This window comes from Phaethon aethereus (assembly GCF_964289735.1).
Source record: "Phaethon aethereus genome assembly, chromosome: 1".
NCBI lineage: Eukaryota > Metazoa > Chordata > Aves > Phaethontiformes > Phaethontidae > Phaethon > Phaethon aethereus.
The window spans coordinates 37,746,982-37,760,497 of NC_138575.1; the positions used below are offsets into that span (position 1 = coordinate 37,746,982).

General features: G+C 39.2%; 1 protein-coding gene across 2 annotated transcripts in view; it reads left to right on the forward strand.

The window, feature by feature from the left end:
- Positions 1-1,137: 1,137 nt before the first annotated feature.
- The window catches only part of USP15 (ubiquitin specific peptidase 15), a gene marked incomplete at both ends in the record, with an annotated part of 68,880 nt that continues 56,501 nt past the window's right edge, over positions 1,138-13,516 (forward strand). The window contains one exon of one of the 2 annotated variants that reach the window (XM_082013942.1): positions 1,138-1,252. In XM_082013942.1, the coding sequence (XP_081870068.1) occupies positions 1,164-1,252 (89 nt within the window). The remainder of the gene's footprint in view (positions 1,253-13,516) is intronic. The other variant, XM_082013941.1, reaches the window with a different exon arrangement.

Genomic DNA, 13,516 nt, shown 5'->3' on the forward strand with positions numbered 1-13,516 from the left:
CACCAGCTAGATCAGCAAGAATGAACTTTGTTTTCAGATGTTTGTAATCAGCATTCCCCACCCTCCAGCCCAAAATTGCATAGCAATTTTGGTTTTATGAAACCTGTATACAAGTGTAAAGACAGAATGAACCCTGTTAATGTAATGTAATACATGGACTCATTTTTTTGGTGAAATGCCAAGTGACAGGTTACACTGTTTGTACAAGCTTCAGAGTGACTGAAACAAACATAAATTATCCATTGGTTTCTGCAAAGATCTGGGAAAGATGTGTCACACAGCCTATTTAAATTCCCAACAGTATTTGCACAATAATACAGACTACATCACTATATGAACTATGGGAATCCAAACCACTCATTTGTTAGCAAGGTATACCGCATGTAATTATGCACACGCTTAAATTAAAACACTGATGGGAACGTCACAAAAGAGACGGTTCCTTATTCTATAAATATGAACCCCACTTTCTGACACATTTCTAACCACGGTCTCACAAAACATGACCCGGGCTGGGACGCCAAGGCCGATGCAGTGGTTGCCCAGCTGGGGCGGTCAGCCGCTAGGCCTCAGGCCCGGCGCCCAAGCAGGCCCGCCCAATCGGGTTTGAGGCCGACACACTATGTACCACCGGCAGCGCTGGCACCGCAGCGCAGGCCCAGTCAAGCCACCTGAGGGAACCTCGCAGCGCCCACCGGGGCAGGAGGCCACCGCCCTGCCAGCGCTGCAGCGCAGAGCGCCCAAGCTGTTGCCGGTACCCGGAGCCCCGCCAAGGTCCTCCGAGGCACCTCCCTGCCCGATGAAACCGTGTGGGGACGCCGGGACACCGTCCCACAGCCCCGCTGCCCCCACGCTGAGAGGAGTGCGCCGATGCGCCAGCCCCCGCCGGGCGGGAGGAAGCAGCCCCCCGCCGCACCCCAGACGCGCTGCGCGCATGCGCATCCGTGCCAGGTGGTAAGACGAAAGACCTCCTCGCCGCGAGGGGGCGCGGCGCCGCACCGCGGCGCCTCGCCAGGTTCCACTCAGTCCCCGCCCTGCGGATTCTGGGAAGGGAGGGGGGCGAGGGCGTCTCCTGGTCGGCGTCACTCCCAGCATGCAGCGCGGCCCGCTCCTGCCCCTGCTGCTGGTGCTGCCGCCGCCGCCGTTGCTGCCGGGGGAAGAAGATGGCGGAGGGAGGCGCGGCGGATCTGGAGACCCAGCGCACGGACGTCGCGGCGCTGCTCAAAACCGCCCTCCGCAAGGGCGATACCTGGTGAGGGAGGGGCGGTGGGGGCCCGGGCTGATCGGCGCGGGCAGCTCCCTCCGCCCCCGGTGCCGCTTGACTGGTGGAGGGACCGACCTCCTTTCCCTCAGCCCCCTCCGTCCCTCCCGCTCCCGGCGTGGCTCGGCCCCCCGCGTGCGCTGAAGGCTGCCGGGAGGGGGGCGGGGGGGAAGGCGGGTGACAGAGAGAGGGGGGCAGCGCCATTCCCCCGCGTTTCCCGCCGCCCGGGTCCCTCAGCCCTTGTCAGGAGGGGACCGTCCGCCTCGGTGCGGCGGGCTCTCGGCTGGGCCTGGGCTAGGGCCGGACCGGGCCGCGCCGCTGAGGCACCCGGCGGGGGCAGGCACCGAGGTCAGCTCCCCGCCGGGCGGCGGGGGGAGGGGAGGGAGCGGCGTGACTGGCGGGGCGCGGTGCCGGATGGCGGCCCTGGAGCCCGCGGGGGCTTGTTTGGCCTCGCCGGGAGCTGAAGCAGGGATTGAGGCGAGGAAGAAGAGCTCCGCTACCGGGCGTTTCTTCCATTATCCAGGCTGAAAGGAGGGAACGGCCCTGGCGTCACCTTCAAGTTGTCAGAAATTGTATCTGTACCGCGGGTGGGGTGCCCTGGAGCCCGTCCGCGGCTGTGATAAGCCTTAGGCTTAAATTTTATTTGGACTGTGAATGTGTAAACTGCGTAAGAAACAGCCCCCGAAGGTGCAAACGGGCCCTTGTAATATCTGTTCCACAATAAATGTTTAAAAAGATAGATTTTTCTGGTCAGCCAGAAAATATTTCTTAGTGTGCTGTACAGATTGTCAACAGAGTAATCCATGGTTGAAAAGAATTAGGTTAAATACCTCTTTGTAGCGTGTATTTGGTAATTGAGCTCTGTAGTTGTAGTTCTCTGAGGCTAGGAAACAGGACTTTGGGGGAGGGGGGGCGGGAAGAGGAGCTAACACTTTTTCCACCACTCAACCTCTTCATATCATCCTGTGTGAAACTGTCGCCCAAAGACAAAGGCTGAAGCATTAACTTACTGAAATTAAGTATGAATACACAAAAGTAGAACTTGCCCACCTCATTTCAGCTGTCATCACTCACTGTTCCAGTTCTATAAAAGACTATATTTAACAGTGTTGATACTGCAGCGTGTGTCAGAAGCATACATTCTGATGCATTATTCAAATACTGCTGAGTATATGTTCAGTTTTGGCATACGAACAGACTGCTCTTAAACTGAAAACGTGTAAGCAGCTAGAAAAAGGAGATAATTCAATGTTGAAAATGACCAGCAGTAGTAAAAGGGTGCTCAGGCTTGTAATCGTCTAAGAAATTTGTTTTTATGGTTCTGTTGGGTACTTCCCAACTAAAAAATGCTAAAAAAAGGTCTTGATCAGTTAATATTATTCAAAGTGAAAGTAAATTTATGACAAGTTTACATGATGACTAAAACAGTAAGTTTACTGTGCTGTAATTTTTTTAGTATATTAAATATTTCAACATGAAAAAGTCAGTTAAGTGGAAAAAGCTTCTAGATGTTCTCTGAAAACAAATATATCTAGCTGTGATTATGACACTGATATTAATCAAGTGTTTTAAGACTAAATAAACTATGGCAAGGTCCTGTTAACTTTGACTCATGAACTATTAAATCGAGCTACATAAATGTGTATAGATGTGCGTTCGTAGGATCCCAACTTTGAGCTGTGTATTTAACTTCACAAATTAAGGGATATGTTTAGTCCACGTGTTTTTTTCAGAGGTATTTTGTCAATCGCTTTTTGATCTTTTGGGGCATCAGTAAGGAAACAAGAGCTAAAATGCTTTTAAGTCATGATTCAGAATTTCAATTTTCATTCATTCAATAGTAAATATTGCTGAAAAAAATGTGAGCAATCCCGTATCAGCTTGTTCTGTTTGATCTTTAAAGCACTAAAATACAGTCCTTTTAAAGTTACTGGCTTATACTGAAAGTCCTGCCCATGCTCTTCAGAATTTAAAGTGCAGAGAACAATAAGCTATATAAGGAAAGTATAAAGCTTTGGGGGTTTCCTCTGAGAAAAAACGGAACTAAAGAACAGGGCAAAAAGAGGCAAGTCTCGTGGTATCTATAAAGAGGTCATTGAATTTCTTAGTTCTTCATGTGCACTGCAGAGAAAGAAATGAAACTGACTTGAAAGGCAACGTTTTTAGAGTTAGATACTGGTAAAGAATTGATAGAATCAGGAAACATTTGAACAGGCAGTTTAGTAAGCTGTAGAATTCGTTTCACTGGATGTTGTTAAGAGCAGCTTAAAAGCTAGGGGATAGCATATGTTAAAATATATTGCTTCAATGGACAGACAAGGCTGATTTCTTTTGACTTCTGTCCTCAGGGACAAGATTTTGGGCTAGTTTGTCCCAGTGGTCTTTTTTGCATTCTTTTATGAGCAGTTAATAAATTAAATTATTAAACTAGGGGAGAGAGAGGATTCTTCCACCTCTTCATTTATCTTATTTTTCTAAAGATACATTAAATAAATGTCGAATTTAAGTGTTTCCAAACAAGAACCTCCTTTGTTTGTCAGTTGTTTTAAATAATGTTGACTACTTTTATTAGTGAATTCAGCATAAAAAACACACTGTCATTCCATGGAACTTGAATTATATATAAGTCTTTCTCCCTGCAATATTATCCAAAGACCTTCAGGGTCTGTGGTTCTCTTTTGGAAGAGAAGAAATACTGTATTTCAGTGTATATCTCACAGTTTTAGGGTCTGATATGATTACTTCTCAGTGTTTTGAAATCCTACTGATGCTTGGCAAGTGAGCAGAGTTTTTACTGTGTGGAGATTTTAAGTTCTCGTTTAGAAAGACAAAAAATATTGGTTGTTATAGCTGCAGACAAATTTGAACTCAAATCAGTGTCTTCCTGTATCTGCTCTTAGAAATTGAAGAGCAGTTGATGCTGATCAATTTTTTAGCCGCTGTATAATTTGCATGACCAGCTGGTCTTGATGATGTTATTTAATGCCTTTGTAGCTGCAGTAGTAGTCTTGAGAACCTTGCCAAGCTTTTCTGGTTTTACAGTGTCACTGAGGTACGGTTTTCAATACTGAAAGTTATTGATCTTGCAGCAGTTTTCTTAAAAAGGTGAAAACTCTGTCAGTTCTGTGTGTGTTGTATGAAGTCTGTGATATCTCTGGAATTTCCTCCCCGTATTGAGGGATTTCTTGTCTTTGCCTTTAAGACCACTTTCAGCCCTACTTTTTCTGTGGCGCTCTTAGAGGTGTTGTCTCAGTTACTTAAATGTGACATTACAAATACTTTCATACTCTTTACTTTGCTACCTCTTATGCATGTTGGCCCTCTGTGGTCCAGAATGCGAGACCAGATTTCTTACCTTTAAGTATCACCTGGCAATAAATGGTTCACTTGTAGTGGGTAATAGTGACTAGTAATGGCTAACAGCACAGCCTTAGCAGTCGGTTTCACCAATTTTTCTCTTTCTTCCAGAATTTCCCCACTGCGCTTCTTTCATCTATTGCTTGCTGTAGCAATTTGTGAACAGATGAAAATACAGATGTTGTTTGTATTTTTGAAAACAGTAACCTGGAAAAGAATTAGGCCGTTATCTATCACAGCTATCATGAGGCATTTATTTGGTGGCTAAGGGAACAAATGCAATCTTTAGGTGTTTGAATAAGGTACTATTTACAGTACTGTACTGTATACAGTAACATATTAGTGACACCATTCATACTGTCGAGTTCTGGTGTTCACATGTCACAGAAGGTGTTCACTTGGAATGAGTTCAAAAATCTCAAAATTTAATAGGGAAGGCGGAAACCTTGCCTTTCAGAGAAGAGCTTTAAGAGCCTTTGTCTGTTTTGATGTGATGTTGAGTCCTGTGCTGAACACTTACATAAGAAGAAGATGTCTTCTAGGATAAGGATTTTTAGACAAGCAGATAAAGATTTAAGACACTATGTAAACTGAAGCTACTCAGGATTAGACCAGGAGGAAGATGTTGATTTCCAGCCCTGCTAGCCAGTTAATTTTGGTGCCAGTCACCACTTTACAGAGTGATGAAATACATTCTTAGTCTGTTCTTGACTTTTAAGGCTTGCAAATTTTGAAAACTACAGGAGTATAGTATTTTGTGTTCTTTCAGATGTATATCTGATACACATCACTTCTGAAATTCTGGTGAGTCCAGAGGGAGTACTGTTGTTATCCACAGAATACGTTTCTTGGAAGGTGAAGAAAATATTCTCATTTCTTGCACTGTGGGAATTGTATTGGCTGTGTAATTGTAAAACTCAGTCACTGAAAAGAATAAGTAAAAAATTAAGTGGAGTAAAAATCCTTCCCAGTGAATGATCAGTAGGTATGAAAAGTTCAACCTTAAAGGATTTCCCCTTCAGAAGTGTATTAAAGAATTTCCTCACCAAACATGTATAAGCTTTTTAATTCTGGTTACACTGAAAACTCATGAATCTTGAACAGGCATATACTGCCCTACTTGAAAACCCTGCAGTGCCCGTCATTGGTGATAACCTTGATGCTGAAGTGCTTAGCTGTAATAGTATTTTATACTGTGGTCTTCTCAGTGTTTTCCACATTTAATCTTGCATGATTTTGCTGTACATGAACAGGATCTAGATTGAACATTAATGGAATATTTTACTTGATTTCACTGAGAGCATGATGAGATGTTACAGACCTGCACATCAGTAACATTTGGAATAATATCCTAAACTGTTCTGATGGCTTCATATAATGAGAAACAAGGAACACTACATCAGTGTTCCAATGATAGAATTGATAATCGGCTGCTTTTTGTTTCAGATGAAGTTTAAGTTGCTGATTTTTGACTTTAAGACCTTGCAGTTCAAGTTTTGTGTTAGATTTGTGTCACTGCATGTGGAATGGTACAGCATGTCACCAACAGATATACAAAATGTTCTGTTTTAAATTCTTCTGGGAGAATAATTGCAATGGAATTGTGTAGATGCAGTTTTCTTCTGTTAATTGATTAGACAGGGTGAGAGTATGTTAAACTGAAAATCATGTTTGTGTCACACTTTTGCCTGAAAATTGGAAGTCAAACATTGTTTTAGGAGTTAGATTATTTTTAATGAAAAGTCTTAAATGGAAAATTCGTAGATGTATTCAAAATACTCATATGGTTGTTAATGTAATATTCAGACTGAAATTTTGACATAAAAATGCAGTCCATTAATTTTGGCTGAATCAGGCAAAAGCTGACCAAAAATGGTCAGCCTCTTGGTGGTATGTGTGAGTGCCTCTTAGGCTATTACAGCACATTGTGGGAACTGAGCACAGGGGGCTGTAGGGAGAATTTGGCTGATTAATTAGTTAATTTGAAATTATCTTGGTGTATTTAGTTGAACAAAGCTTTTATTTCTGAAGAGGGATGTGAAATATTTAGACTAAGATTTCTTAAAAATGGGAGCTAAGCAATATATTTTTTTCTTTATTTGGCCCCTGGATTTTTTTCTTGGGGATTTATCTAAGTTTTGAATAAAATGGTGGTATGGTTTGTATGTGATAGAGTAGAATAACTATCATCATCTTGGAACTTTCAGGAACTTACTAATTCTGAAAGGAAATTTAATTTTGAAGGCATCTGTTAATCATGAGTGTACTCAGTCAAGCGATTTTGGCTAGCCTAATCAGAGTAGAAATACAAACATGTTCTTACCATTCTTATTTTTATAGTTGCAATTGTGCAGGAACAAAAATTGGATGCTGTGCCTTTAAGCAGGAGTCCTAATTTGCTTTCAGCAAGACAGTTGTTCCACTTAGTCCAGTATTGCTTAATCTGTACTCAGGCACAGTGAGGAGGGGGGGGAAAAAAAAATATCCTCACCTATCTCTCTGGACAATTTGCACAGTTTTGCTGTTAAAAGTGAAATAGCTTGTGTTCAGAAGATACGGTGTCCCAGCAGTACACAGTGATGGAATGAATGTGTCTCTGTGAAGTGCCTTTATAGCATATTAAAGTTAACTGGTTTGATTTTGAAGTTGAAGGGATGACCTATCAGTCAATATAAATGAATGTAGGTTATGTGTTTTTTAATTCTGTCTGTATATAACTGAGGTATGCATTCAGAACGCTTTTGACAGCCATGGGAAATACCAAGATCATAGTCATACTGTTCAGATATTTTTCTATCAAGCTGGGTGTTAAGGTAAAGAATAAATGCCATTGTACTTCTGTGATGTTGATACTGTGTTAGTAAGGTTTATTAAATCAAAATGTGTGGTAAACCACAGGTGAATTTAAATTACATGAAAAAGTTACAAACCGTGAGAGAATTTTAGAAATCAATTAGCAACTTTCCTGTTAGTACCGTTACTTTCTTTTGTTGAGTGAACAATGTCCATTTGTGGTCATGCAGCTGTGAAATTTTAAAACTTGTGTCAGTTTATTACTGATTTTTATTATTTGTTGAATTTTTGTTTAAGAAATGAAGATGCATTTACAAGTGTTGTAATAGCTGCATTCTTTTGTTCTTGTAAGCTAACGTACAAAGGCTATAAGTAATCCCATTTTGGGCTGCCCTAAGTCTCTACACTTGTTCATTCATAAGGATACAATCTTTTGTCAGTAATTTTAATTGACTGACCCAATATGAGCATATATTTGCATGTAAGGCATGGCTATCAACTGATAATTGTGGATTAATATTTTCTATAGGAGTAAAAGGACCAAAATATTCATTGCTGGTATGCCTATATTGGGAAAGATAATAAGTACCCTGTAATTTGTAGATTATAGTGGAGAAACTCTAAGTCCAGTAATTGATGAGAACACAACCAGGAACCAGACTAATGGCCCTTAATCACAGAGATGAGCCGTCCTTTGTAAATACCAGAAATAATCACCATTTCATCCCACTTCAATGGGACCCAAAGAATAACAACACCTGCAGTGAACTGTTTTCTCAATGTTATTGTCTGTAGGGACTATATGAGGGTGGAATAACTGATGTAAACTCATCCTAAAGATAGATTTAGTCTGTTTAGTGTCTTCAGCTAAAGCAAGTTCAAAATAGGTATGACTTCAACTTTTTAATGTTAGTTCCCAATATTTCTAAACAAAGCTTGTTTGCTTCTAACCCCAAGAACAAAGTGAAAGATCATATGTTTTTATATAGCTCTGAGGAATATATTCTTTTACAAGAAAATATTAACTAAAAATAGTTTAAGGTCAAAAGTAATCTGTGCTTTGAAAAAAATCTGAGCATAGGAAAACAGAAAGAGGAAAGTAGGTTGAAGTGTTAAGCACTGTGCTTTGTAATTTTCAATACTTGGCAAGAAATTGTTCTATAAAATAATTAAAGAAAAGTTATGCCTAAATGGGAATATAGTATTCACAAATAGTTACTGTATGGAATGAGCTAGGTATGACGAACAGTTATCATTGCTTTTTGAGGAAATGAAGTGGCATGTAATATCAGAAGGTATCGAGGAACGTTCTAATTCTATTTTTCAATGCCTTTGTGTGATCAGTGGACTCGCATTAGCCTGAATTAAGATTGGAAGATGAGCCAGTGCAATCTGTGAGGACCTTCAGAGCTCAAATAAGGCCTTTTGTCATCAGCCACTGGAAGGAAAATGTTGTTGGAGTTGATATTTGCAAGGTTCAGAATTTCTTTTTTTATTTCATCCTCTGCAGTGATAACACTGAATCCATATAATTTCCAAACCTGTTGTGTATCAAAGGGAGAACATACACTTCGGTAAAATATGTTATGTGCTCCACTTGTCATTGCATGGGTTTTCTGTGTCTTTATTATCAGAACAAATTGCACTGTTGTGGAATGTTCTAAAGATATTCTGCAAATTTTTGTACGTTGCATGTTCGCAAAGGTAGCACAAGCTCCTTGGTTACACAAGCTCTTCTTGTGCTCTGGAGGGACATGAGGTTTTCATGGAATCATAGAATATCTCAAGTTGAAAGGGACCCATAAGGATTATTGAATCCAACTCCCTGCTCCTGGCAGAACTACCTAAAGCTAAACTGCATGACTAAGAGCGTTGTCCAGATGCTCCTTGAACTCTGATGGGCTCAGTGCCATGACCACTTCCCTGGGGAGCCTGTTCCAGTGATTGACCAGCCTCTCGGTGAAGAACCTTTTCCTCATGTCGTATCTGAACTTCCCCTGATGCAGCTTCATTCCATTTCCTCATATTTTATTCCATATCTGGCATTTCAGGGGATTCGAGAGTATAAATTGTCCCTTGTATATTATAATCTGCTTCAGAGAGGCAAGAAGCATTTTATGGATGAGAACAGATATACCTTGTGAAGTGATCTGAAGCTCCACTCAGAAGTAAACACTGAGTATTGAAGTAGGCCAGACTTGAACTGTGGACATGTTCACAAACAATGTTTTTTGATTCTCCTTGCTAAAAGAAAATTTAGATCTCCTTAAGGATACATAATACAACTAAGACAAAACACCTAAAACTAATTGAACTGTACAAATATTTCCAACACTATTAATACCTAAAATATCCTATTTGAGTGTAATTTTCAGCAAATCATATATGCATATTTTCACTTACTTCCAGGTAAAGGTTTGGGGCTACTCCAATATCTTTGTATTTCTCTTAAAAACTTGTTGGGTTCTAAGTGACTTTAATATAATCAGTCTTGGTTGTACTGTTTTCATCAAGCAGCTTGAGGTGACTGATTTATTTGAAATGCCTGTAAATGTCAAGCATTTGCTGATTTAATCAGTTCTCCTTGTTGTGAAGTTGTCTTAGTTTTTAATGTTTTCCCCGCAAAACAGCGTATCTAGAAATTTGAGACCATTCTCTCCTTCAGTCTGTACTATGAATCCTCCAGGTGTATATTCCCCTTGAAGATGGGTTGGTTATCCTACTCACTAGCTTGACAACTGAGAGCGCAAAATTTATGTTCCCTGCTTGAGTGAAATCTTGATTCCATCAGAGATAAGTAACAAACATTTCTTAATCATAGTTTTAAAAAATGGATAGGCCATATTTTTTAATTTTGCTAAGTGTCCTGAGGTAGCTTTCTCAGTCAGGTCCACAGTTCAGAAAACTACTGTAACATTAGACTGGTTTGGAAGTCTTTCCTGTATTACGTAATAGTAACAAAAATAAAAGCAAAACATTGTACCAAGTTTAATGTACAGACATTTTATGTCTCTGTTTCACTAATGCATGGTATGCTATTTTTGTATGTGGTTCAACACAAATTCAGTGAAGCATATCTGGTCTCCAGTGCATGATACAAGTTTTTAATACTATTACTCTAAAAAGTGATCAAATCTTACTTAAGAAATGAGGGTTTAGCAGATGTAGTTCTGTTTACTTGAGGTATGTCTTTTTCTCTTAAGTTACTGAATGTCCATCAGAGGTAATACTTACTTTTCAGGTGGTTGATTGTATCATGGATATTATAACATTGATGAAAAGATAAATTAAGTTGCCTTCTTATGGTTTGCCTTCTCTGTTTTGTGTAGATGAGCAGTCTTGTTTATCTTGGTGAAGAATGCTATACTGAATGTGTTTGTAGGATCAAAAGCTGTAGTCTATAAATTTCTAATTTTTACTTCTTCCCTTAATGCTAAAAAGTTTGGATTTTAGCTATATACTTTTAAGTGCTTTAACAGAGTCATCCCCTAAGCTGAGCATGGTGTAATTGAATTAATTTTTTTTTGCAGCATAATCTTCAACGTGGTATATCCTTCTTGTGTAAAGATGAGGGAAGTTTATGGCATTTGAAAGCAAATTTCCATTTTCCGTATTCTTACTGGAGAGGTAGTATTTAATCTATTGATTAAGAACATTAAGGAGGAAGATTACAGCTGCTGTGACTGTATTGCATAGTAACTCAAAATAACTTCTTCTCTTACCTGTATCAGATTTCTATTGAACTAAAAGTAGCAGAATGCTCATTAAATTGCCTAATATGTATAAAATTTATATATTTGTGTGCATACATATGCACATACATACACATAACTAGTAATTCACGGTAAGAATTCACAACTACAGTGCCTGTTAGCATTTTTCAAAGCCTATATCTGTAATTTTTTTTTCTTGGCTATATAAATTCACTAAAACCTTCTTTTGCATGTAATGCATGTTACCTCAACATTGTGGTAAACTGGTCTACTGAGTATTCTCTGTCTGAGAATAAAGACTCCATACTTCTTTAAAGTAGGAAGTCTAAACAGTGTTACTAGATCCTGAGTCAATTAAAAGCAGTTATCTCTAAATAGAAAATAAATTCATTACTGGACTTCCATAAGTATCCTGCTTACCTTTGTTTATAAAGGATGTTAATAGCTGAATATTGGGATAGTAAGGTAGTACTTTCTGAGCTATAATCTGTGGTGAGCAAGTAGTTTGCTAGGTTCTGGTAAGACATACAGTGTTGTATCTATAATATTTTTATTTCAGGTTTGATTATTAGTATGGCGTGGACTGTAAGAAATCCTGAGAACTGGCAGTGGTCCATTTGCTTTTTATCCTAATAAATTGGTCTTCCTAGTTCACTCTGTTTAAAAATTAGTGCACATAGATATATACTGCTTCATATTACAAGCAGCATTAACCAAAGTATTAAGTTTTGCCCTTGAGTACACACAGATTTCATGATCTTCCCTTTTTAAGCTTTTTATTAACCGTCAGTAGCATGCATCTTGCAAAAAGTGCGTGTAGGGGCTCTTACTTGTCAGAAAGTAATCAGTTTTAATTATGCTTTACAGATATTAACTTATTTTTTTACAGTTGCAGAATTTCAATCTTAGACAGGTGTTTTGCACCCATTTAGCTTCTTTTTTTAATTGTGCCTTGCAGCTTTGTCCATATGTCCAAAATACACTGGTCTAACAAAGTACTACTCAGTGAATTCAAGTAAGAAAACAGGAAAGGAGAAGGTATAAAGACAAAGTAATTTGAGTAGCTTTCAAATTTTTGATGTTCATGCATTCTTCATTTTGCTTTTCTCCATTGTACTACTGGACAGACTTTGCTTCACGAACTCCATGTGAATTTTTTTAAGATTTGATTATCCTTCAGCTTTTTCTTTCCACGGAAGGAACTTGACTCTGCTATTTAGTTCTTATCACACTTACATACTTGCACGATTTATAGGTGGCCTTTGAACTTTTTTATGCTATAAATATTAATCTCTTATTTGAGTGTGTAAGTACAAATTCCTCAATTTGAAGAGAAGTGATATAAGTTCTTGGATTTTGTGTTAGGTAGCAGAAATGCTACCACTTTTGAGTTAGGGAGAACTTTAAAGAGACATTGCCGAGCAAAATTTCGTTGATGGCAAAATTAGTTGGATGTGGAAGAAAAAGTTGATGAAGTGTTGAATTGGTTATGGTGAACATTTAAAATTTAGAACAGTGGACCCCAAGCTTTCTTGCACTGTTAAGTCCAATTACCAAAATTTTCTATTAATCACAATGTTCCTGGTGTATGATCAGAGATTTAACAGAAAGCATTTGAAAAGTAATATGGTTCTACAGGAGCAGTAATCTGTTAAGCATTAATTAAAACAATGGACAGTTTGCCTATATGATCATTTCCCTTCTGTGGAAAACTATAGCTTTCCTTCATTAAGATTCATAGTTCATTCAAATACGGATCAAGAAAGTAGAGGCCATGGGATGGGGTAGGGGATAAAGCTGGCTGGTAGGAATGAATGCCTGAAGGTGAATGCATTCATAGCCACACATTTGCGGCTGTTACGGAGTAGTGCTGTGTATCCACACCAGAAAAAAAGGGTGAGAATGCTGTTCGCCTTTAGTATGTTCGTAAGACTAAACTTTGTGTGTAAAGGAAAAGGCAAGGGCATGTCCAATTAATGAAATTTTGTATCCCTTTTTCCATTTATTAAAGAAAAATGAGCCAAATATTATGGGGCTGTTGTAAAAGGATTTGGGATTTGTACAGGCAGAGGGAAAGAACTGGATTTTTTGCAAATGTGGGAAGAACTGCTGCTTGTACTTTAAAAAGAAAGAAACAAATACCAATGGTTCAATTATAGTAACATTAGGCTTGTTCTAGCAAACTCAGGGCAAAGGAAAAATTATCTTTAATATCAGACTTTATATTCAGTTATATATGCACTGTGTAGAATAAAGTCACTCCATTTAACATAGTCATACCAATTCAAACTTCCATAGTAGAGCCTAGTGTCTAGTTTTCTCTTACAGGAAATGGAAGATAGCACTCATTTAATTGCAGTAGTTATTGTTTGGTGAAAATTTGTTTGTAGAG